At 29.8% G+C, this 27,901-nt stretch overlaps 2 protein-coding genes across 5 annotated transcripts; one reads left to right on the top strand and one right to left on the bottom strand.

The window, feature by feature from the left end:
* The first annotated feature begins 5,239 nt into the window (after positions 1–5,239).
* On the top strand, positions 5,240–13,182 carry LOC113853666 (major facilitator superfamily domain-containing protein 12-like). Of its 4 annotated transcripts, none has more exons than XM_027484171.1 (13): positions 5,240–5,427; positions 6,407–6,601; positions 7,201–7,270; positions 7,752–7,948; positions 8,495–8,570; positions 8,653–8,736; positions 8,821–8,900; positions 9,288–9,414; positions 10,911–10,970; positions 11,081–11,131; positions 11,225–11,383; positions 11,993–12,125; positions 12,741–13,182. In XM_027484171.1, the coding sequence occupies exons 2-13, from the start codon at positions 6,444–6,446 to the stop codon at positions 12,899–12,901; spliced, it is 1,356 nt and encodes a 451-aa protein (XP_027339972.1). In that variant the 5' UTR covers positions 5,240–5,427; positions 6,407–6,443; the 3' UTR covers positions 12,902–13,182. The 4 variants fall into 4 exon arrangements, with proteins under 4 accessions (XP_027339972.1, XP_027339974.1, XP_027339973.1 ...); XM_027484173.1 differs by having other exon boundaries at positions 5,414–5,553; XM_027484172.1 differs by lacking the exon at positions 5,240–5,427 and adding an exon at positions 5,474–5,822.
* Positions 13,183–15,627: 2,445 nt separating this feature from the next.
* Positions 15,628–16,477, bottom strand: LOC113853668. Its single transcript, XM_027484175.1, has one exon. It carries the CDS (start codon positions 16,233–16,235, stop codon positions 15,744–15,746), a length of 492 nt encoding a protein of 163 aa, XP_027339976.1. The 5' UTR covers positions 16,236–16,477; the 3' UTR covers positions 15,628–15,743.
* Between the last annotated feature and the right edge of the window lie 11,424 nt (positions 16,478–27,901).

Raw genomic sequence — 27,901 nt, 5'->3', positions numbered from 1 at the left:
GAGCTTCTGCGTGGCCACTCTTATCAGCAAGAGTGACAACGCACAGAATCGAGATTTTTATAAATACATGTTTTAAGCTCAGAACTTGGGGTCTTTTGTTCTTTTTTGTTTTTTCGGTTAGAATCTCGTTAGGAGAGAGAGAGAGGACTAAGGTTGAACCTTGAAGCTTCAAGAAAAGGCATTGGATTGGAGCTCGTGGCTATGGCTTTTCTGAGTTTTTTCTCTTCTTCTCCTTCTTTCTCTTTTTCTGTCACAATGTCTGTGTAATTCTTTATAGTTAGGAGTTTATGGACCTCAAATTGATGTATTGATTTGATTCTTACTTTTAAAATTTGAGTTTTGGATTAATTGAGTTGTCAATTCTGCACTTTATGTAATCTTTGAATGGGAATTCATTTGATTAATCAAAGAGGAACATTTGCCAATAAGAATTGGATTTTATTCTCTGATCTGAATTAATAACTAGAATTAGGGGTTTCTTAGGGATAAGTACACTTATTTCTGCAATCCTATGGTTCTAAGTCTTAATGCAACATGAAATTGAACTTCACCTATGAGATTAAGGGGGTTTAGTAGATTGTTAGGGTCAATGAGTTAAGGGATTAACCTTTGACTAGTTATATGTGAAACTGATTATCAATTAACTAATTGCTTGAATATTCAGAAGTATAATTGAATCAATAGTGGCATTCTTGAGAAGTAAATTCCTAACTATTCATTCATTCATATCTCAGCTCAACACAACTTTCATTCTCTGTTTTACTACAAGTTTAATTCTTTGTATTGTTCTGGTTTATTGCTTGTACATGTTACTATTCTTCCAAATTCGTATGACTCAAATAATTATTGTTCTGTGAATTGATAATTGATTTCCTAATTCCCTGTGAAGACGATACTCTGATCTTTAAATTACTCATTACTTGCTGCAATTCCTAGTGCACTTGCTAGTGTTTGGAAATTGTAACAACATTGATCAGTAAGTAGTCTTCATTAATCTCTGTCCAAATATTCATCTCGAGGTAAGAAAAGCTATATTTTATCCTTAGAACATAACAAATATCTTGTTCTCACAGGAGTATTACCACTGTATAAAGTGTATGTTTGATTAAAGTTGTTTTGTAATAGAAAGCTAATGATGTATGTTTTTGGTTAGGTTAAGTGATTACACTGTACTTGTATGAGATATACTGATTGATTGAAATGTTGTATTATATTTATGTAAAATATGTAATGAAGACTTAGTTAGGATATATCATGAAAGACTGTGATACTTTAGTTGGATGATGTTTCATTGTGATGACTGAATATAGGTATTAGCTTAATACTTTTAAACTATATATGATTGAGACTTAGTCTAAAAGTGCTTTATTAAACGCGATCTTTTAGCTAGATAAGGGAAGTGGTATGAAAATGAATATGGTATGAGTACAAAGTGCTTATGGATCTAGTGTGAATAGTTACAAGGATACACTGGAAGTATAGAGTTCGGAGACGATAAAAAATCTGAGAGAAACGTAGGGTGGTGAGTGACATTTGCATATGTGTACACATTTTTCTGAAAGCGAATGCGTCACATGGCCTCACACTCATTTTCTGACTAAACTGTTGACTATACTTTTGTTAAGAGGTCCATTATTGTAAATATTATATTCATATGCATGAGCTAATCAGTGACTATTTACCTAGTTGTATAAGACCTCAAGAAGTGTTGAAGATATCATATATCGGTTATCATAGTGTACTGAGAGTGCGTATTTGAAAGATAGAAATATAATGACTTGTGATAAATTTTATGTATGTGTGTGACTGACTATGTGAGGGTTGTTGTACTATTTTGTGGTTGAAATTATTAAGTTTTCTTTTATTCCATGATTATAATTGTACTATGATGTTAATATTTAATATTAAGTTATGTTTAATGATAAGATAGATGTTCATCCTTGCTAAATATTTCAATAAATAAGGATGGCAACACCTCCAAAGATGAATTAGATTAGTAGATAGTCATGAAAATTATAGAATAAATTATGTATTTAGTGAATATTAGAAATTTTGTTATTTTTGGTTTGTTGTAGTTTATGATGATGATGATGTGTGTGTGTGTGTGTGTGTGTGTATATATATATATATATATATATATATATACTTTAGAACTATTATAATGTTCCCTTAGATTTTTCTGTAAACAATAAGATTCACCATACCCTTTGCATTTATATTTATAGAGGAATAGTTAGAACTCTAGCTGCTGTGAGTTATCTGTGCTCCTACTTCAATCATGATCTTCTTGGAAGGCTGGCACAAGTGACCATTGAGCGGATCATGGGTGTTGAAGTTAAGGCTGATTCTGACGATCTCTACCTTGGAGAGGATAAAGATCTAGATTCTGAGAATCTAGCAGAGATAGTATGATAATGACTAGTATTGGATCTTTAGTTTTTGGATATAGGTTGTGACTGCTCTGCATTATGTAATTATTATTCTAAGTCCTATATATTTTGATTAACAACTTTTAAATTATTACATCGATTACATGTAAATGAAAGTTTAGTACCTTAATTTCTTTAATTGTTTTGATGTACTATAATTATTAAATTGCATTTTATCTTATCTCATTCCATCGTGTTGGTAAAATTTTGTGAATGGCTTTATTTATGAAAAAGTTTTAATTTTTTCACATTTTTATTACCTATCACAAATGAAATTTATCTTATTTATCCTATTTTTATATGATATATTGTTTTATTTGAAAGTAAAAATCTAAGGATGTTACACCAACCATGTAATTAGCACCTGCATTAGTTTACACAAATTACAAAATTAATTTTTTTTATTTTTTAGAATTTTAAAATAATAAATAAAATATAAAATGATTAATACTTTAAATAAAAGTCTAAAAATTGAGAAGTTTAAGCTACAAAATTCTCGCATCATAAACAATGTTTAGAGAGAAAAAAATGGAAAGAAACATAAGTGGGAGGAAGAAGGAGAAAAAGAAAGAAGAGAAGGAGAGAATGATGTTGACGGTTATTGTTTGACTTGATATATGTTAGTCAATAGATAACTTTTGTCAAAGGTGTGGTGAAACTTAATTTCATTATGAACAACACAAAACTATTGTGATGTTGTCATGTGTTCACAAAATTCTTTAATCAGTCAGTTTAAATTTTATTATTTTTTTAATTTTATTTTATAATTTTCATGATTCTTATTATGAGTATTAAGCTTAATTGTTTTATTGAACTGGATTGTAACAACACTTTTAGATATGTAGTGTAATTTTATTAATTTTTCACTTTTTGTGACAATATATTTAAAATAATAAAAAATAAAATATTTTTACCAGCAACGTTAACAAAATTTACGACACATAGCTAAATTTATCTATAAAATAATTAAAAGTTATACATAATTAATTTTTTTCAATTTATATTATATAAATAAAAAATCACAAATTCTAAACAATGTATAAAATATCATCTATTGCATTTAATATCAAACTCTCATACAAAAGACTTCCATTCAACGATAAAACTTGATACAACATATTCCATATCAATTCTTCTTCCTATCACAATCATATCATATATACTGTCCTAACAAAACTACAGCACCCTAACCTAATAACTCATTTGCTAAGAAACATTAATATCAATACAAGAATTATCCAAAGACATTACCATTTTTCTTTTTTGAAAAATTAATTACCTCATCTTCATCCCATTCATCCACTGCAACAAAACAAATGACTTTATGATATTACTTTCGTGATTCATACACATTGTCTTACCATTCAGAAATAGTAACAATAAAATCACTATGTAAATCAACAATTAAACTCAGAGATTGAAAAATAAATAATAATAATGTAATTATATGTATTATATCGTTATCCAATTTATTTTCAAAATATATTTCATTCAAATTAAAATAAATAAAAATTTTTAAAAATCAAAATTGGTTAAGTGATTATTTTTTAAATAATAATAAAATATTTGAAAAGTACTATTTTATAATTTTATTAAGAAATTCATATTTTTATAATTAAAAAAAATATGAAAAAGGCATTTTATATGGTGTACTTTATAAATATCTTACCTGAATTGAATTAGTGATGGTAATTATTGGTTTAGGGTGATGCAATGAATGGTAGGTCCTGTTATTCTCAAGTTGCAATTAATGGCAAGTTGCGAACGCTTTAGCAGCCTCTGAGGCATATCATATCCTTGCTTAAGCATTTCAACTTCCTAGTTTCGAGGCATATCATTGCCCATACCCTCCCCTTCACCCGCTTGCAGACTCTTCCATGATCTGTCATTGCCTTATTATTTTGCAGTAAGTTCCAATAGATCTTTTATTTATAAAACTTTGAGGTGAGTGAATGGTATCATAAATTAAGATAGAAGAAGTTGACATATTTATATAACACTTGCAGAAAATTTATAGAAGGAAAATTACAATTGATGAAGCAGAGATTTCAATGGAGAAAGGACTCCTTATTTACATGGTTCAAAGGATTTCATTTCATAAATAAGAGACTATTAGAATCTATTTGATCTAATTCAATTTTAAACACCAAATTAACGAAAGAAAATTATATATTGAAGAATATGAAATATTTTAACACTCTTTTAGCCTGAAAGTTGGATATTTGACACATAATATTTATAAGATTAAACATTTGTAATGACCTAATATTGAAATTCAATAACTTTTAACATTATATTAATAATAAATCAGTATAATCTTATAAAAAGATTATTAACTATATTTTTAACTAATGCAAAATATCTTAATACAAATGATAATCAAATCTGCTGAAATTTATATATTTGAACATAATTTTGAACAATTTAAATTGAATATTATAACAACACTAATTAACAAAGACACCTTCTCAAAGAATCTTGTTAAGGAATCATATTAATTTAATATAAATATGATTGATTCTGGTTGAAGAATCTCTCCATTCGCAAACAGCTAACCAAAATAGAAAGGCACATGTCCTTGCCATGACAACGTGGCGTGGCCTTTGGATGAAGTAAGTAGCACGTCATCATTGGGACATTGTTGTCATTTCATTACTTAGAATTTCAGTTCCAAGTTCCCCCAACTTGTCGAACAACCGCAACAAAACTGCTGATAGTCAATTAAAGACTCAATTTTGAACACGACAAATAGATCTTCAACTTAACTCTTATTTATATATTATATAATCTTTTTTTCCAGCCATATGGTAAGGATAAGTTGTGGATATTGTTGGATATATGACTCATATCTGTTTCCATAGATTTTTTCCAAGTCACTATCTTGGTGCTCTTTCTTCTTTTGTAGCCATCTTGGGTTGGATTTGTTGTCGTGTTTGACCATGCTGGAATCTCTTTGATAGGGTGCTTTGGCTAGCTTGAGCTTCACGTTTTGTTTCCTGTATGTGATCAAAACTCATTTCATATTGCAAATTGCAATATTTTTTAGCGTTTCTTCTGTGCATGTTCGGAATTTTGGTTGTTTGAGACGGGGTTTTGGTGTTTGTGATTCTGGGTGTTGGAAAAGGTTGGATTTTGATGGGTGTGGGCCTGTGGTTTATCTTTCTCTTTGTTCTTAGAAATCACAAGTTGAATTTTTCTGCGGAATGTAACTGAATTTGTTCGTATTGTCCATTTGTTGTTTTGTGTGACTCTTTTTTGGTAAAGGGTATTTTCTTCTTCTCAGTAGAGATTGTTGCGTGATGCGGCTGGATTTCTATGTGTAGAGTTTTATACTGTAACATGTGGTATGATCCGTTTCCACCTCTGCTATGACGCGGTTTCGTAATATGTTAGGTCAGTGGAGTGAATTTAGGGGGGAGTTTGGCAAGTGAAGCTCTGTGATTTCACTTTATTTCTTTTTTGGTCGACCAACATGACATCAATAGTTTAATTACAAAGAAAATTGCTTCCATTTGACTCAAAGTTTAGTACCTTTAGTCTTTCGGTGCTTTGAGCTTCATACATGTACTTCTGTTCTTGATTGGGATTCCAATCGCTTTTTTTTGTGGTACAATTGAGAGCCCTGCCCAATTTTGCTATCGTTATACCTGTTATGTGTAATGGAGGAAGCTTTTCTCTTATATGCCTGAAAAGTGTGTTACTTTGGCTTAGTTTTATCAAAGGATGCTTTATTAAGGTGTACCCTAAATGAGGGAGGAATCGAAATGTGTAATTTGATTTCATTGTCTCTTCCCTGTATCATATTTTTTCTACTTTTATGTATGTTAGGTTTGTGTTTCTACTTACTCTATAAGAGATAAAATGTGAAAATTATGTAATGAGGTGAAAATTGGTGGAGTAAATGCAGATAAAGGAGAAAAGAAAAATAATGTTTCGAGAAGGATTGTAAGCTAAAACCTTTCATTTATACCTTGCAGGTTTGTATTTGCTAAGTGCTCTCATCAAAGGGACTAGATGGGTACCATTATTGAAGCTGATGACTCATTTACCAAGATTCTAGGAAGATGGCCTATCTTTTATTATGGCACGGGACACATGCTCAATGACATAACTGCTGCTTGTTGGTTCACCTATCTACTATTGTTCTTGACTGATATTGGACTTTCATCAAGGTGCATTTTGTGATAATTCTTGTTTTGGACTTACCAAGTATTTTAGCTATGTTTTGTGTAAATACTTGTTAATTGATGTAATTGAAAGTTGGAAGGGAAGACTTGAAAGAGTTTGCTGTCACTAAAGATTTGGTAGAAATCCAATTAATAGATTGAGTGGAAAGCAGCCTGGGATGATTTGCTCTTACACTTGTGTATGAAAGGCCTGACATAGATTTAAACTAATTTGCAGTATGAAAATAGTTTGTTATTTTAATAGCAGATATTCCATAAAGGATATCAAGGATAATAACAAGGTGCAGTTTGCTAGCTTTGGTAGGCATAGATGTGTTAGTTGAGTCAGGTAGTGAACTTGTGAACATGCTATGTCATTTTCTTCATCTTAGGCTACTTCTAGTGATATGTATATATCCTGCTATGGACAATATTTTGCACATTGTTATGTACTGTTAATAGTACAATAAATGATTTTCAAGATGTTAATATTGAATTTTGTACCACATGATAAAAAGCTTAGTATTCTTGGATCTTCCACAAAAGTCTGCTTGATGCTTCCATATTTTGTGTTTCTGACATATCTTTGTTCTCTCATTTCATAGGAATGCCGCTGCTGTGATGCTTTCAGGTCAAGTGGCTGATGGATTTGCCACCATATTTGTTGGTGAACTGGTACTTAAACATAATTTTTCTTTCATTCTAGGGAAATATTTTATATGCTTCTGTAACTAAACTTCATAATCTTGGGGGAGGGGGTGGCTCTAGCCACATATTGCTCTACTCTAGGTTGTGTAATAACTGAGGAATCAGATCTTTTGTTTTCAAGGCTAAGCTGAGTTTATCTGATGGTTTCTAGCTACCTGATATTATTTTATATATCTCCCCTCTCTCATAAAATTGTTAAGTTTACTTAAATCCTTCTATTAATGTACCTTATTTTAATAATGTATTACTGATTGTGCGGAAATAACACTAAGTAGAAACATTCCTTTGACATCATACTAACAGAGTTGTTTGTTTCTTTTGCGTTTAAGAAAACTTTAAATATCTCTTTTCCCTTGTCTCATTTTTTGGTGCTATTACCTTATCCCATTGTGTGTTTTTCAGACCTTATTTTGATGGAAATGCTAATTTCCATTGTCTTGCTTGATAGATAGACAGGTTTGGACATTTCAAGATATGGCATGGTGCTGGATCTTTATTGGTGGCTATTTCATTTTCTTCCGTTTTTGGTGTTTGTCTACCTTGCAATATTTTTGGATCAAATTCATCCAATTTTAAAACTGTGAGTTACAGTGTGTTTGCGGCAATCTTCAATGTGGGCTGGGCTGCTACTCAGGTTTCACACATGTAATTATTTCCTCTAATTGATCTTTTCCATTTGAAGCTGAAAATAAACCTATAAGTTCAAACTTTCAAACTAAAAGTGGTTGGCTGGTTCACTCACCTATGAAATGATATTCTGCCCCATACTCTTGGAATCTTAGACTAAAATTTTTTAAGTATCTCTACATTATTGACTTCTTGATATTTATGCGATATCTATCTCTAAATATTGGGATAAGCCATAATTTTGTTAAGAAATGCAATTTGTGTGAAAGGATGTGGTTTTTGTGGTGATGTTGCTGGAAGATTGAATGTAAGGAATATTCATAATTAAGGATGTCTGATTTTTGTGATTTCATTTTTAATTGCCAGCAGTAATTACTAGTTTAGTAACTAAGAGTCTCGGAATGATATGAAACAAAATCAATTTATAAACCAAATAGCATCATTGAACTCTATAATTTATAATTTATATGGATAAAAGAAGAATCAAATGAAAAGGCATAGGTTCCTAGCCCTTCAATATAAAATTTATGTTCATTAATGTCTTCTTTGATTGCTTTCTTGAAGGTCCATGGTGAGTTGCATCACACTGAACTCTACAAGCAGAGTTGCACTGGCTAGCTGTCGCAATGCTTTTACCATGGTAAGATTGTAGTGAACTTCTTTTCATATAAATTAATTTGTTAATATGAATTACTAATGCATAGAATTAATTGTCTTTAAAGGTTGCCAACCTAAGCTTGTATGCAGTTGCATTGATAATATTCAGTGTCATCAATGGAAAAACACATGCTGATGTTGAAAATCAGGTATGTATGCTGGTAATTGTTTGGAATCATCTGTAATCATCTTTTGTCAAGCATAATCACTTTGTTACTCCTCCAAACAAGCAGTACCGCTGGATTGCATATCTGTCAATTTTTATTGGATGTTGCTTTGTGGGCATATTTCATCTTGCAACCAAGGAGCCCAGGTGTGCTTCGAGACTTACTGCAGTTATTATCCAAGGATTAAGTTTTTTCTGTTTTCAGACTTTAATAGACATACTGTGTTTGGAAAGATGATCGTGTACATACTGTTGATGATATGAATATGATGTATGTGTCAGTGGTAAATGAGGAAAAGCAATGCTTGAATAAACCCTTTGGAGCTAAATTAAGTTAAAATATTAAAAGTCACCAAATCTACCTTGTAGAGAACTTGTGAAAGCAAATGTAAACTTAGTTTCAGAGCAAGCTTAGAATTGTAGAACTTCAACCATACAAAGCCCTTCTTATCATTGTTCATACGAGCCAATATCCCTCTCAAAATCAGCTACGGTTTTGGAAAACTGATAAATTTTCTTGTGTTTTCTACATAGATTGAAGGTGGGTGTACATGGAAAGGCTCATGCAAGGATTTCGTGGGTTTACTGGTTCAAGAGAGTTTTGTATTATCAGGTTGCACTTGTTTATGTTCTCACAAGACTGGTTCTCAACGTTTCACAGGTTAGCACACTTATTGTTTCTTGCTTAAGTTTGTTCATTATCTTGGAAAGGAATATCTATTGGTTATGCAGTATGTTGGGATTCATATGTTTGATAGCATGTAAGGAAGACACTCCTTTAGGCACATAAAAGTGTCAAGATGTCTTACTAAAATAGTAAGGTAGAAAACAAAAAAAGGGGAGGTTGAATTTGTTTTCACTTTTCTAAAAATTTTTGTGAGCTTTTAATTTTGTAAGATGCAGGGTAAATATGAGGTATAAAGACACAGAAATATGCACAAAGATTTATAGTGATTCAGTATCAAATCTGAGGGCTATGTCCAGTCCTTGACGTTATGTCAAGAATTTCAGTATAAACTGAGATTACAACCAGTATCATATCACCCAAATATTTTTGTACAGCCTCTCCAGGCTCAAATAAACTCAAGTATTATATTACAAGACTGCCTCTTTAGGTTAAAAAATTATTCACACCAAGTATTTTTCAATCTGCCTCTTCAGACTTAACACAAATTCTTTTTACAAAAAAATGTTTATATAGAAAGAATGATAGTATCCACAAGAATGTTTACGTTACATATTAAAATTTGTTTGTTAGACTCTTGAAATTGCACTTTTATAAAGTTTTCTGATGTGTCTAGGACCTTTTGTACTTAAGGTGCTTTTTAGCTCTTTTGTACTCTCAACTTTTCCTCTTTTAAGTGCAGCATACAAAGAGAAATACAAAAAGTCGTTTTTTTTTTTCTACATTATCTTTGTTCTTCTCGATATCTACTTTAGCTTAGTATTTCCTTGATCTTGATATCTTCAAAGTAGATTTGAGTAATTTTTCCTGTTTGTGTTGTCTGCTCTTAGTACTAATAGTCTCTTGCGTTGACCATCTTACGAACCAGTTGTAGTGAGTTATGTGTCAAACATCTTGATGCTTTAGACCATCTGTACTTATATGGTCTTTTAGACGCCATTAGGTGGTACTGAAACAATAACCAATAAGAGATTTCAAACAATTCATCTAAGATAAGAATATTGTTCTTCCCCTAAAACTTCAACATTTCATGTTGTGAAAATTTTGCTTCAATACTTTTGCTAAGACTATGTCCAAAATACACCTTTTAATACTTGGACAGTCCTCTTCCCTTGAGCTAACTTTTGGTGTTGAGCTATTTCTAATATAGTATAGTCTCTTTAATCTTGATGTTGGGCCACCTGCAAATATTAAGTCCTACAATATTCACGCTTATGTCTAGTCCTAAGTGTGAGGGGATTATGTTAATATATCTCACATTAGACAGGAATATGGCAAAAAATGCTTGATATAAGGCTTGGACAATCTTCCTTTCTTGTGCTAGATTTTGAGTTGAGTTAGGGTTGGGCCATTTCTAACAAAAAGGAGACTGAAACTTCATGTTTTCTTTTAAATTTAAATGAAACAAAACAATAATATATTGTATGGTATATGAAAACTTTTGACTGACACCAAAATGGCTTCTTTTTCAGGCATACCTTGCTTTCTTTGTCATCAATGACCTACAAATGGCTCAATCAGCCAAAGCTTTGGTACAAGACAAATTTTGTCCACTTTACATTAATTTTGATCTGTTTAGCTGTAAATAATTTGAAATTTGAATAATGGTGAGGCTGATTTCACACTTTGGTGATTGAATTAGGTTCCTGCTATCATATACATCTGCAGCTTCATCGTATCTATTGCATTACAGGTTCCCTTATTAAGTATCCTTGTTCGACATCTTGATGTATTACATTTCCCATTTTTGTCTATCTCCACCGTTAAACTAGTTTTCTCTTTGTAGGAGATAGCATGGACTGGCCGACTGCTCAAGGCCTACTACTCTGCTGGATGCATTCTTTGGATTTTTTGTGGTGCAGTGATCCTTCTTTTAAGTGCAAACATGAGTTATGTCATGTACATAGCATCAATATTTATTGGCATAGCAAATGCTCTCATGACGGTATGACATGATCTTCACTTGATTAAATTGCCAAAAGTAAACGAGATAAATATCTTATTTTTACCATTTTGAAGCCCCTTTCTCTGTCTTAGACATATTTGTACCAGTGTAGAGTTCTAAACCTATTTTACTTGTTTATCAGACATTGACAACATCAACATAAGGAAAAATTGCTCAAATTTAACCCCAATAATTAGACCATCCATAAAGACAAGAAATTTGAAATCAAGCTGCTACTCAGTGATGTCAATGCTACACCAATGCTTTAGAAATAAAACTAAAATTTTAATTTGTAATACCCAAAGAAAAATTTATTATTCCTAATCATTCCTTTTGATGAAGGTTTGGTTTATACATTTTCCAATTTTTCTTCCTCGTATAAACTGAAGTTGATTTTTTTTTTCTTTTTTGGCTTGATGTTGATTTCTAAATATATCTTAATTGGTTACTAGTATAACACGTGAGATGGATTCTCAGTTTGAGTTTCTACCTTCTTTAATCTTAACTAACATAGGTATAAATCTATCCCTTCATAGTTTCCAGCAGTTAAGGTTCTGACTAGAATGAATTAGTTTTTTAATGTGTACATATTTGTTGGTTTTATAATAGGTGACTGGAGTAAGCATGCAAAATTTTCTCATTGGAGAGAGCCTTAATGGCTGTGCATTTGTTGTTGGATCATTGAGCTTTTTGGACAAAATTTCATGTGGGCTTGCTCTGTACGTTCTTCAGTCATATCAAAGTAAGTTTTTTAATTCTTTTTATCCGATAGTGAAGTTAGACATCGTTATATGTCTACTGTCTGATGAGTGCTGAATTTAGCTTTATATCCAGTTTCTTCTCATGGCTTTGATCAGAAAGGCTTTCATAGATTAATTGTAAATACTCTAAGAACAATGTAAAAACTTATACATCTAGTGGACTACAGTTAAACAACATAACCGAATTGCACCAAAACGTTGGGATACACTTTCGGTTAAATCCTTTTGTTGTTTAAGAATTGCAACAAAAGGTTGGATACATTTTGACATGCAATCATCCATTTTGGTGGTGTAACAACAAAACGCTTTTTGTCATGATGGCATGAGTATGGGTAGAAGACATTACAAGATATGGAGAAAAGACTTGATTATAATATAATCACATGCTTTTGAGATGGCATCACGTGTGAATTTCTCCAAACTTGGATTAGCTCTAAGCAAAAATAATAAGCAAGGACCAACGGAAATTGCAGAACTTATGTGAATTTAAATTCTTAAGACAAACATTGTTTGACTCCAGTGATGGTTATGTATATATCTTGTATGTTAAAGATTATCATTTTATATTTCTTATATTGTTCAAATCATCAATGCAGATATCTCTCCAAAGCTTCAGGGAACACAAATCCCCTTTTCAGTTACAAGGGTTGGATTGGGCCTTGTTCCTGCATTTTGTGCACTAGTTGGGGTGGTTGTAACTTGCACCATGGATTTCCACAATCCTTCTAAGGCTTTGACGATGCCACTATTAGTCTAATGTTGTGGTTGAAAGATAATCATCATCCCTTCTCTAACATACTGGATAAAAAGGTTTGAGTATACTTGGAGAAACACAAGCTGCTATGACCCATTCTTAAAATTTAAGCAGTAATGTGGTCATTAAATATTCTTTAACATACTAGGTAAAAAGGTTTGAGTATATTTATTGAATTGTTCTTATTTATACCAAATATTATGTCAAATGTATATAATGTATTCATATTTGATTGAAATATAATACACTCAATATCTTATTTGATGGTCTAAAGTTGATAATAGCCACACTGAAGCATGTTGAAGTTCTGCATGGCTAATCAGAAAAACAGGGAAGAGATTTCTTTCTACATTATTTAAGTTGAAGTTTTGGAAACCATCTTGTTCAGCAAATCTCATTTAGAATTGAAAATGATTAAGCTTCTTAAATGTACTAAGGGAAAAATTACTGCACTGGTCTTGTTACTCTCTTTCAAATGATTGAGCGATTCTATCTCAAACACGAAAACAAATAATTTACAAAATAAATCCTATAAAGAGTTTGATGTTAATATTTAAAAATAAATCTTTTTTTTTTTACAAAATTAATGTTATAAATGAGGGGTTATTTTTTTTCATATTAAACGAATACAAAATAAAGACTTGGGCCAAAGCTGGCCCAACTAGAAATACTATCCCTTTAATATTGTAATTTTATTTTTAAAAATATATTTTATGATAAAAAAAAGAAGAAGTTAATGTAGCAATGGTTATTTTTTTTCTTATTTTTACTCATGCACCATTCAATGTACACGTCTTCATTGTCTCCCAGCAATATTATTGTACATATTTTAGTCTATTAAATCATCTTTTAAAGTCATTTCAAATTGTGTTTGGGCGATAATCGTTAATCTGCTATTTCATTAATCTTTTTATGTCACTGTAATTACTCTGAAACTTAAGTTCTAAAACTCTGAATTTTCTCGAAAGTTAAATTCTAAAAGTACTACAAACTTAATTTTAAAAAATTGTGAATTATAATTATGAAATTATGTTTTTGAAAGTCTTAGAGCACATTTAATTTCTATTTTAAAAATAGTTTTCAGTTTTTAAAAATAAAATGGAGTACAAATTATAATTTACAAGTTTTCGGAATTAGGTTTTCATAAACTAAATTTTATTCTTTTAGAATTTAATTTTTAAAAGTAAAATAGACTTTTGAAAAGATAATTCTAAAATTATACTCTTTTGAAGTTAGGGATATTTTTGAAAAAAATAAAATTGTATGAAAAGTAAAAATGAGAGGTGCAATGAGCCATCCCCAAAACAAGTTTATGAAAGGTTTAAAATGTTTTAATGCCATTTGAAAAAAAAATAAAGAGTACCATTAATATTTAATATACATATATAAATATTTTTCCAGTAAACTACTATTTTTTTTAAGCCCGTACAACTGTTGTTGGTCAAACTAGCAAATGAGGAATTTGCTTGAAGTAAATTTTTAAGAATGGTTTCATTGACTTTACTCAAATTAATTGAAACTTAAAGTAATTTTCAGATGTTGAATCTTATATTTAATTATAAAAAAATTTGTAATAATAACTTATTTGTATGATTTCAAATGGTGTAATTAATCTTTAAACATGAATATGCAAAATCAAACCAAGCTGTCAAAGTGTCAGTTTCGCTGCATGACTTATATATACGTGGATTAGCTTTCTCTTAGCTATAAATTGATGGTAGTTCAAATGGCCATTTAAATCCCTGTGTCGGTTGGAATCATCAATCAAAAATGTCTTAGTTTCTAAACTTTCTTTTTCCACTTAATTATTATTATTATTATTGTTGTTGTTGTTGTTAAAATGACACTTGTGGCTCTAGTCTTTTGCTATTATTATCACACTAAACTAATAAACTTACACATTAGGAAATGTAAACAAAAATGCTGTCCAATTAGATACTGAAAAGACGAATCAACATTGTGCAATGGCAATATTTAAACACCGCAAGGAAAACTCTGGGCAAACAAATTCTAGGAAACACCTTCCATAAGGAAAATGTTAAAAGGAAATTAAAAAAATCGACTTGTGCTTCTTTTCTAGGATAGACTTGTAACTAGGATTGTTTTAATTATAAAAGATTAAAATAGACCTGTGTAATAATTCCATTTTGATATAATTTAGAAAATGCCCAAACTTCAGTACCCAAAAAAAAAAAATTAAAAAAATAGGGCTTTTGCTATCATGGTCCTTTTCTATCCTCATTGCAAACATGAGGCTCTCATCTATTTCTCACCATTTTTTGAAGCAGATGAGGTGAAGATACACATAATTTTTGAGTGCATAAACGCATAAACTACTTGAATAGATAGTATGAGGGAAATTCATAAAAGAATTGAAAACTAATCACCCTTGTTATACCACAAATTGGAGAAAGAGGGATGAAATTGTTAATAAGAATATACTAGTATTACAAGGGTTTGTCTAAGTTTATCTCATGCAGTAAATAATCCATTCTAAATAGACTAACGAGATTTTGTCCAAATAAAGTTTTTTTATAGAAAAGTTTATATGATTTTTAACATAACATCTTAACTTAATTAGTTTACCTAAGATAGAATAATCTACTCATGATATAACTTAAACAAATCTGTATTAGAAATTGTCATATTAAGAACATATTTAAATGATACAATTGATATATACTCCCATATGCATAATAAGGATACATGAATGTGAGAAAACAGGTGGAAAAGTTTGAAGGCATTTTGTTGGGAAAAATATAAGCACATACATATATGTATATATATGCATAAAATTGATCAACCAAATCATCATGAGCTAGTAATTAAAACCCAAAATTTTTTCCTAGGTTGATAACTTGAAAAGAGGTTTTTTCCCATTATCACCTAAATGAGGATCACGCTTAGCCTTCATCAAATGGCCCAAAACTTTGGCATAACGACGCACCAACTTCTTGAACTTCAAACCTTGGAGGTTGTCTTTCTGTTGCATCCTTACCAACTGAAGATGCTGCTTCTCTTCCTCAGTGAAATGTTCACCAAGTGAGTTCCTTGATCCTTTGCCTCTCTCATCACTACTTCCCTTGTTTGCACCTTTGTCATCTCCTATGATCAACTGCTTCAAGCTCTTGTGATCACTCTCACCACCCTCCTTCACCTCAGCAAGACTTGAAATTTTTCTAGTAGTTTCCAATTTGGCACCCTTTGTTGTAGCATCATCATCATCCACCACTGATTTGTGTTTCTCATTGCCTTGCATTGAAAATTGTTGTTTCCTTGTTCTTCTTGACATGGTGATGTCATAGTGGCGTTTCACTGTTGGGGAATGAACCTCCATTGGATTTTTTGCTATACGGGAATTCACAATCGCTTCTTTTGTTACTAATTGGTTTGGTTGTATATATCAAAGAGAAACCATGGCTATACCCTCTTAGACAGCAAGATCACTCTTGCAAGAAGAAAATGCTCACTTTCTTAAAGTGCAACCAAAGAGGGGGTTAGTTTAGAGGCCTTTCAAAAAGGTGAAATGTCTGTTTTCTGGTTGTCTATGTGTGAAAATTGAAAGATTAACCCTCCAATGCCAATGCATCTGAAGAAAATGAATTGGGGGTGTCACCAAACTCTAGGCAATTCACTGTAATGGGCCACTAGTGAATAGTCCTTGGGCCCAATTAAGTCCAACATTAGATTTATTTGCCTTCTCTTTATCTACATTGAGTAGGTGGCTTTGCAACTTTCAGGTGTAGTGGGAGCTAAGGACCCTTCAATCCACATCTATCATAATTCATAGCTTATGATTTTCTATTTCCCTGACCACATGGCTTAGTACATAGGACAGGGAAAATCCAGAATTAGAATAAGATCTAGTTGTGCATAGTGCATTAAATGAACTTTGCTTAATGTGTGCCTATGGTTATGTTTATGGAGTTTTGTTTGTTGCAGTAGGTCAGTGAAAAGTCAGCATTTTGCTAGGTTTAGTTAAGTTCGTTACCTTTGAGCTAACTGACTAGTTGCCAAAAACTGATGACATCCCTGTTTGTGTATGAAGGAAATAGTTCTATTTTTTCCCTTCTTTCTAAGCCATTGAATGAATGGTCACTAGAAGAAAGCATGATAGAGTTGTTCTTGCCAATGTGAAATTCATGATAATCTCCTCTCTCCAAAGTGTATTAAATGGTTACATGGTAGTGTCTTGTTATCATGAGAGGAAGGAAAAAAAAATCCACATATTTTAGAAAATGTTCTCAATTTTTCAACATGAATTATTTGCAGTTTCTTACCTTAAAACAGTTGTGAAATATTCTTAAGAAAAAATGAGAACAGAGTTCCATATTTGAACAACTAAAAGTTGATACTGTATATAATTATTTTCTTAATTCGTATAATCCCAAAATATAATTGAAAAAATTAAGGGGACAACTTTAATTGTCTCCAAAATAATATACAAAACATTTTCTCATGTATATTGAGGAAAATCATTTGAAATTCGTTTATGTATATTTTTACTTCATTGCTATTAACTTAACACAGTTAACTAATCAAACACATTATTTAATTTTTCTCATATTTCAAATTCTAACTCTCACCATCCAAATTTTCAATTGAACACAAATTGAATTTTAATTCAATTTCAATGTATTGATTCTTAGGTCCAACACCCACATGCAACTGGGTCTACACAGACAAGCCCCATACAAGGCCAACCCATGCTATGTAGTTACCAAGCACTTATGGGCCCTTAATCCCAACCCCACATTCCCACTGTTCCACGGACAAAGCTAAATACTTGACCAAACCTAAACTAACAACACATAATAATTGAATAGTGTAAAAGAATAAAAACTTTACGCTAGTAATAAATTTAAATTAAATTCATTTTTGCTGATAAACTTTCCTTATATATATCTATAAATATATCTGTTTTGACATTTGAGTATGCAATATATACATATACGAAACAAATCACCATGTTCCTTTGTCTCATATCTTTTCAAACGTAAAATGATACTTCAATTTAAAAAAAAATAAAAATCAATGGAATAACAATGTTATCTGAAAAAAGATATTTTATTAGAGTATTATCTTTTAATTACAGAAACAGGACAGAAATGTAAAAAAAAAAAAAGAGAGAGAATTTAAATCTATACATGTTACTTTTCAAGTTTAGATAGTTTATATTGTTAACGTGTTATATATTAAATAAATGAATATAATTAATAGAGGATGAGTGAGTAATTCCGTAATATAAATTTTACGATAAATAAAAGCATAAAAAATCTTAACAATTAATGCATATAAAAAAGGATCTTTATTTCTAATACAACCTTCAGAGCTATTTATAAGAAATGAATACTTAATTCATTAATTTAAAAAAAATAGTTATATGTCATAAATTTATATTCTATTCTAAAATATTTATAACATTAAATAGTCAAATTAAAATGTTATATATTAAATAAATGAATATATTTACTTTCATAAATAAAATGTGAGTACTTTGTTAATTTAAAATTTTTAATAAATAGAATATAAAAAGAATTTAATAATTCATGCATATAAAAAAGGTCTCTATTTTTCATAAATAGGAGTGGAGTATTAATATATAAAGGAGAAGTTATGTGAATCAATATGGAAAATAATATTTTTTAAATTTTTTCATGTTTTTATTAAAAACTTGAATGTTGATATAAAAGTGAATTATAAAAATATTATTTTAAATTTTTATTATTAAATTAGAATATTTTTAGGTAATTAATATCATGACTAAGTTAGAATGCATGATATTTCTCAACTAATGGAATAGAATGAAATATAACTTGTTTGGACTAAGTGTATATTCAAGTTGTATAGTAAAAATTATTGATTGAAGTTAAAGATATTAAGTAAATTTTGTGGTATGTTTAAAAACTTTAAGAGTACCGTATAAAAAAAAATTAACCAATAATACTTAGTCATATATTTAACTAATAAATTTATTTAATAATAAATTATTATATTTTTTATTTTATTTTATTTATTAATTAGTCCCTTAATAATTATTATTAATTAAAAAATAAAATTTAAGTTTACATTTTTATAGGTTTTGACCAAATAGAGTACAAAGCCAACGAGTCTTTAAGTAAGTAGGCAAACAACGTAACAAGTTTAAAGGTGGGATCAAGCTTAAAAGGAATGGACATGTCTAGGCTTAAAAGTGAACACAAACTCCGTGCTTATAGATATGAAATCAATGAGTTAAAAGATAAATGTCGAGAGAGACTGTTAGACTTCTTTATTGTGTTGTAAAGAAAGATCAAAGAGAAAGATTTTCTTACACAATGCGAATACTAGATGGAATAGACAGAGAATAAATATAATAATCCACCAAAGGGACATACCTCAGGAGTACCAATCTCTCTCGACAAACATCTATATGCACAAAGCTGACTTATGCTATGAGTAAAAATAAAAAATGAAAAACAAAATGGGAAGTGTGACGGAGAGTACACAGCCGAACAACCACAAGGGTTTCCAACAGTGATAGTTAAACTAACCACACTGAGCATCCATAGGGCAAATGTTTCGCTGAGTGAGCTACGTTTTTTCTTCATTGCAAATTTTAGTGGCATTGTAAAACTTCATCTGTATTGGGAATTTGAATACACATTAGGACCATTTAGCAAATAATATAAATAATATAAGTTTTAAATAAATTATATATAATAATATATATTTTTTATAATGTACCACGTTTTGGGGACAGTACTTATCAAAAAATTTTAGGGTATCACAACACACACCTTTGTATCATTATTAGATGAACACACACACACACACACACACACACATATATATAAAAATATCACCTTTTAGGTGTGTGTGTGTGTGTTCTTCCTTTTTTCAACTCTTAGTTATTGACTTAATTATAATTTTCGGTCTATATAAAAATATCACCTTTTAGGATAAGTCTTTAAAAAAAATTGTTAGGAGTTTGTTCCTGACATTCTTAAAATGTAAGTTTGTCAATTGTAATATGTTAAGTGATAACCTAAATGGTAAAAAAATCAACTTAAGCACATCATTGTCATGTCTTCATTGTTTTTATATTTTATTATGTAAAAATTAATATTTTCAAAATAGTTATTCCTTCTTCAACCTTTTTTCATCTTAGTCTTCTCAATTAAATTTCAAAATCCATTATTCTATCTCCTACTAATAGAAAGTAATAGTTTTTCTTGACTCTCTTCCAATCTTCTCAAAATTTAAGGGAATAATATCACAAATTAATCCACAAGTTTTTTTGATTTCACCTATTAAGCCACAATTAAGTCAAGTACCAAATAATGTCTTTTTAGGAGGTGATTCCTCAGAATGGCATTAATCTCCAAAAGCTGACTCCAAACTTTGTCTCATGAGTGCTTGTGCTTCTACTAAAATCACCATTACAAATTGCATGTTCAGAGGCAGTGATACCCAACCCTGTAACCTTATGGAAAGGTTAATGATAATATCGCATATAGAATCGTCTCTTGCTCTTATTTGGTAGTTAAGGTAGGAGGCATAACTATTGACAGTGAAGACGTTGCTCAACTTACAAATATTATGAGATCATTTTAATGGATGTTACTCACAATGCTATAAGAAATGATCCAAGGATTAACTAGTTTTGCAATTGAGTCCATAAACACAGGGGACTCTACATGGCCTCACTTTTGCTGGGAATGTAAACTATAATGAAGTTATGCAAAAGTGAAAATGGATCGACAATATTATCCTCTAGCTATTGCAAATTGCTTCGCAATTTTAGTTTTTCAAACTCTTACTCGCTCAAAGCATGATGGTGTATTGTATTTTGAATAGATGAACGAATTTAGTAACCTAAAACAAATGAGATTGTAAGATATTTATAGGGCTCTATCTATCATGGAGCCCAAATCATGGAGTGCTAATAATATTTTGAAAAATTAGCAAAGTAACCTCCATATGAAAACAACCCAATGTCAAATAATAGGAATGATATGGATCACGGTATGTTCTCAAAAAATAGGAACTAAAAATTGAAATGGATTGCTAAAATTCTTCCATTTTATTCATTCATCCCACTATCGACCATAATAAGAAACCAAATATATGAATCATAGTGACAATTTCTCTAATGGTGAGTATTACCTCCTATGTATCACAATATATCAAGCCCCTCAACACTAGTTCTCAACTTAATGAATAAACTACATGTTCATTGAAGGTCAAAAATAAATGATATCTCTCAAATAAATAAACAAATATATGTACAAAATAGAAGAGAAAACATTAAAACTAAATAAGAGTTTTATCAAAATAATAAAAGTACCCACAAAAATTGTCACATCATGAAACTAAATCTTATTTGTATTACATAATCTTTAAAATTCTTCGGTGACATGCCTTTAGTCAAAGGATTAACAATTATTAACTTAGTGCTAACGTGCTTAATGACTATTTTCTTTTCCTTAACACATTCTCTTATGGTCTAAATATTTAATGTCGATGTGTTTACTTTGACTTCCACCCTTGTTATTATTAGCCATAAATACTGCAATAAAGTTGTTACAGTAAAATTTCATATGGCCTAAAAACAGACTCCACAACTCCAAGCCCAAATATAAAACTCTTTAACCATACACCGTGTGAGATAGCCTCAAAACAAGAAACAAACTCAGTCTCTATAGTAGAAGTAGCAATTAAGGTCTGCTTCATATTGCTCCAAGATACAGCTCCACTAGCTAGCATAAAAATGTAACTATATGTAGAATTTTCAATATCAATGTAGTTAGTAAAGTCTGAATCAGAGTAGTCTATCATCTTCAAATCATCAGTCCATATATACATAAGCATGTAATTCTTTATTTCTTGTAAATATCTCATTATATTCCTTGTAGATATCTCATTACCTTCTTTCCAGCTTTCTAATGGTCAACGCTTGGATGACTCTGATAACTTCCCAAAACTCTAATCGTAAATGCAATGTCAAGTCTAGTGCAAATTTAAGCATACATAAGACTTCTAACAAGTGAAGCATTTAGAATATTTTTCATGTGTTCTCGCTCAAGGTCATTTTTCGAGAATTGACTTAATTCAAGTTTATCACCCTTCACAATGAGAGTTACACTTAGTGAACAATCTTGCATATTAAACCTATTCTAAAACCTTGTTGATATAGGTATCTTGAGATAAACCCAAAATACCTTAAGGTCTTTCTCTATGGATCTTAATACCTATGACATAAGATGTCTCACCATATCTTTCATATCAAAGTTCTTTGAAAGAAATTGTTTCACTTCATATAGCATACTCTTATCATTAGCCACAAGCAAAATATCATCTACATATAAAACAAGAAAACAAATCTTAATCTCTCTAACCTTAAGATATATATATATATATATATATTGATCCATGATATTTTCTTTAAAATCAAATAAAGATATAACTTCATGAAATCTTAGATACCATCAGTAAGAAGCTTATTTTAATCCATATATGGACTTAATAAGCTTGCAGACCAAATGCTCATCATTAATAGAGAAGAATCCTTCAAGTTATTTCATGTAAACCTGTTCTTCTAAATCACCATTGAGGAATGCTATCTTCACATCCATTTGATGTAACTCAAGGTAAAAATGAACTATCGATGTCATAATTACTCGAAGAGAATCCTTTTTAAATAAGGGAGAAAAAGTCTCCTTGTGATTTATTCCTTCCCTTTGAGCAAACCTTTTGGCGACAAGTCTTGCCTTATGTCTTTTAATGTTGTCTTATGCGTCTTTTTTTTTTTTTCTAAAGACCCACCTACATCCAATGACTTTTATACCATTAGGAAACTCAATAAGATTCTAGACTTTGTTAGATGCCATAGAATCCATCTCATCTTTCATGACATTGTACCATAAATTCGATTCCTTAGAATTCATGGCTTGTGAAAACATTTCAGGATTATTTTCAACTCTTATGTTATAGTCTAATTCTTGTAAATATACCACATAGTCACTAAAAATTGCTAACTTTCTGACTCTAGTAAATCTTCTTAATGTTGCCTCATTATCTTAACGAGGAACTTGTTGTTCAACTAGTTGTTCAACTGATTGATCAACATTTACTTGTTGCTCCTCGTCAATAACTTGATCTACAAAATCATCTTTAACAACTTGTGGAACTTGCATAACTGGTTGTCCGATACGCTGTTAAATTGGAAGAGTATGAATGACTACCAGTTTGTCATTTGATTCAGAGGATTTAACTTTATAATTATTTGTTTCAAGAGTAGTGTCTTGAATTAGATCACTTTCACTAATCAAATCATTTTTAAAGAACTTTGCATTTCTTGATTCAATAATTCTAGTGCTATGAGATGGACAATAGAACCTATACCCTTTGAACATTTTAGCATATCCAATGAAATACCCACTAACAATCCTAAGGTCAAGTTTCTTCTCTTATGGGTTATAAATTCTCACTTTAATCAAACATCCCCAGATGCGTATATGTTGTAAACTAGGTTTCCAACATTTGAATAATTCAAAAGGTATCTTTGAGACAATCTTAGTTAGAATTTTATTTAATATATACATGGTCTTCTTAAGTGCTTCAATCCACAAGAATTGAGGAAGTCTTGCATTGCCCCTCATGCTTCTCACCATGTCTATCAAAGTTCAAATTTTTTCTTTCTGTCACACCATTTTGATCCAGAGAACTGGCATAGTGTACTAAACAACAATCCCATATTTTTTAAGAAATTTCACAAATGAACCAGGTGCTTGTCCATTCTCGATGTATCTACTATAGTATTCTTTACCTCTATCTGATCTCACAATCTTAATTTGCTTTCCACATTTCAGCTCTACTTCAGCCTTAAAAACTTTAAAGTCATCCAAAGCTTCATCTTTAGAAAGAAGCAAGTAGATATATATATATATATATATATATATATATATATATATATATATCATGAGTAATCATATATAAAGGTGATAAAATATCTCGAACTACTCGCATCCATATTTGGACAACAAATATCTGTATGAATTATCTCTAACAAATTTGAACACCTTTTGCCATCATTTTTAGATTTGTTAGTTTACTTACCCTTAATATAATCCACACAAGTCTCGAAATCAATAAAGTTTAAAGTACTAAGTACTCCTTCATTTACTAATTACTTAATTCTCTCACTGGAGATGTATCCCAATCTCTAATGTCACAATATAGAGGATTTCTTATTCACAACACATAATTTTAACCTAGTAGTAACGTGCATAGAATTATAAGCGGTGTTATTTCGCAAAGTAATGGAATAAAGACTATCACATAGTTCACTAAAACCAACAACTTCAGATTTATTTAATAAAGTAAAATTAGAGTCTGAAAATTTAAAGAAAAAACTCAAAGGCAAAGTCTTGAAATTAAAATCAAATTCTTAGAAAAACTAGAAACATAAAATGTCTTTTCTAAATTCAAAATAAAACCATTACTTAAAGTTAAATTGCATGTCCTAACAACTTTCACATGTAAACTTATCCTACTCCTTAAGTAGATACATTGCTCACTTCCCATTGGCCTCCTTAGGTTTTGCATAACTTGCAAGGTATTATAAACATGGATTATAGAACCAGAATCAATCCATCATTTGCTATGATTAATACTAACCATATTAGATTCATAACAAACATAAGCAAATTGATTACCTTTCTTGTCCAGTCAAGTCTTGAATTTCAAGCAGTCTTTTTTTATGTATCCTTTCTTTTTACAAAATAAACACTTTGACTCCTTTTTTATGTCTGACTGAATAAGAATTTTTTTCTTGTGATTAACTTGATTCTTTTTACTCGTTATGCAGAAGTAGTTAAGTTCACCCTCTTCCCTTCTTCCATCAGTAACCTTTCCTCATCTTGAGCACATATGGTCAACAATTCATTAATAGACTACTTATCTTCATATGTGTTATAAGAGATCTTAAGGGGGCATATTGATGAGATAAGGTGCATAAAATATAGTGCACCAAGAAAGAATTAGACATGGTAACTTCCAAGGCTTTCAGCTGAGCCACTATATCTCTTATGTACATGATGTGATCACGTACTTCTCTAATTCCAGTGAGTTTCATGGATGAAAATTGCAATATAAGGGTGCTGGCAAGAAATTTATCAGAAGTAGCAAATTTCTCATCAATGGCTTTCAATAAATTCTTGACTTTATCATGCTGATTAATAGAACCATAAATACCAGCAGAAATATTGGTCTTTATGAAAGTCACGAAAAGATGATTAGACCTATCTCATTTTCATAAAGATCAACTACATCTGAAATGTTGGTCGCAATAATGGTTGGTGGTTCATCCTTCCTAATAGCATAATCAATATCCATCTAATCCAAATAAAGAAAAACACTCTCCTTCCAGATCTTATAGTTGTTACTCTTTAACTCAGGAATACCACATTTAATATAAAAAATACTCACAAATTGAGAAAATATAAAGTTTAAAAATAGCACATGATTATCATCATAATTTGAGGATAAAATAAATGTCATGTTTCACCAATGCAAACATGCTTTAATTTATGAATCTAGTGATATAAGACTTGCTTGTGGACTGAAATCCTATTCAATCAGACTCATTATATTATCTTTATGACAAAACTATCGAATTATGTTCTCTTTCTTAATTCTTGTGGATAGATTAAGAAATATAATCCAATATTTCATCCTAATTAATCATATAAATGTAATAAAATTCTTATAGGTAGATCTCATCACATCACATACAATCAATTACAATTAATGTTTTTCAATATGACTTAAAAAAACTATATATATTATTTTAATCAATTAAAGGTGTTGTAGCTACACTCTAATTTATTAAAATTATATTCATCATCAAACATTAATTTTTCCCCAAAAGGCCAAATGTTAGCATTAATATCAAATAAACCAGACATAAAAATTTGCATGAACTAAGTAGAGAGGATATATAGTTTTTAGAATTACATATCTGTCAGATATAAGAGTTTGGTTAAGTGTAGGAGGTAGGGTTTAAACTCGTGACCTTATCAAAGGCAAAGGCACCACTAACCACTATGCACTACTTAATATAATATTATCATTTGACATCCAGAACTATATATTCACATATTTTTCAGCAACAGAAAACACACAAAACGATAAAATACCTTGCATTTTAATCGTCTTCAACCTTCAACCAAGTAAGTTTGACCCGTTTATAACCCATGAACTTGATTTTGAAAATCCCACATTTTCAGCATGCAGTAAACGCGAAAAAACATGTCTTTAGACACTAAAAACATAGAAAATGATTTTTCATCTCTTTTCCATATTTAGTTTTCATTAAAAGGGTCAAATAATAGGGCTCTGTCCATCATAGGATGATATGGATCATGTTATGTTTTCAAAAAATAGGAACTAAAAATTGAAATAGATTGCTAACCGAGAAAAGTAATAGGAACTTATGAGACAAAGGATATATGTACCACAAAATATGTCCATCTCGCAAGACAATCTCAAAGAGAACTTTTCCTTTGTTGTTATCATTGATTATACTCCTAGTTGTGACCGGAAGGCCTAGGAGAGAGACTTCTAGGACATTTTTTGAGATATTAATTTTTACATCATAATAATAATAATAATAATAATATGACAATAATGAGTTAAATTTTCATTATCTAGTTCATTATATTAATTTTTTCCATTTTAAAATAAAATTTTAAAATTTTTTTAAAAGCTTATTTCAAAGTCTGTTAAGGATAAAAACATAATTAATTCCTAAATTATTTATAAACCAATTGTTTTCAATAGAAATATTATTTTATCTTATTTTAAAATATGACAATAATGAATTAAATTTTTATTATCTAGTTAATTATATTAAATTTTTACATTTTAAAATAAAATTGTAAAAATTTTTAAAAACTTATTTGAAAGTGTGTTAAGGATAAAAACATAATTAATTCTTAAATTATTTATAAATCAATTATTTTTCAATAGAAATATTATTTTATCTTATTTTAAACATAAACTAAAAATTATATTTTAATTTTTTAAAAATAAAATTAATTCTCTTATCTTATTTTTTATTATTAAATTCATGTTTCAAATAAAATACAAGTCTAATTTAAATATTCTGCTTTATAATAAAGAATAGGATTTGATATAAGAAATCATGAATAATTTTATAAGGCTAATTCTACAACTACATTTGTCAAGCTCCTATATATTTCTAGCTTAATATTAAACCTCAACACAACATTTTATTACTATAATGTCTAAAAAATAAAATTTGATCCTAAAAAGTAAAGGTCAACAGATTGCACTACAAAAACTTGTACGTTTACAAGCTTGATGGATAATGCATTCAGGTCTAATATTATTTAGAAAGTGAAGCATTGAACATAATTACTCTTTTTCATTTTAAATTTTAGAGATAAATTATAAAGTTAAAATAATTTTTTTTAAAAATTGTTAAAAATATTAAGTGAATTATACTCTTTTTGGTACAACTAATTTAACTTTCATATACTTTTTTTTTCTTAATTCTATTCTAAATTATGGAGATAAATTGTTACTTAATTTTTAAATTTTTTTTTATATATAATTATTTAAAATGTTATCAAATTTTATTCTTTAATTATTAAAATATATATTTATTTTCAAATAAAATACATGTGCATTATACAATCTCTTAATAAGTGAAAATTAGTAAAAGAAAAATGGTTTGACCCAACTGGCAACCCGTATAACCATAAGCTTATGCAACTTCTTATTAAATGTAAGTTCGTTTAAATGCAAGTGTATATGATTTGACCACTTTAATTGTGACCTTATAAGGGATTAACCAACTTTTATATCTAGCTATACTAAAAAGATATTTTAACTAATGATGTACAAATATCATTAATATTAGAATCTCAATTAGCATCATAAAATGCTACAAGGCTTAGATTAAGAGACATGAAAAAGTTTATTCCATAAGTTATG

This window comes from Abrus precatorius, unplaced genomic scaffold, assembly GCF_003935025.1.
Source record: "Abrus precatorius isolate BTA unplaced genomic scaffold, Abrus_2018 Scaffold11, whole genome shotgun sequence".
Lineage (NCBI taxonomy): Eukaryota > Viridiplantae > Streptophyta > Magnoliopsida > Fabales > Fabaceae > Abrus > Abrus precatorius.
This window is presented reverse-complemented; position numbering and strand designations above follow the sequence as displayed.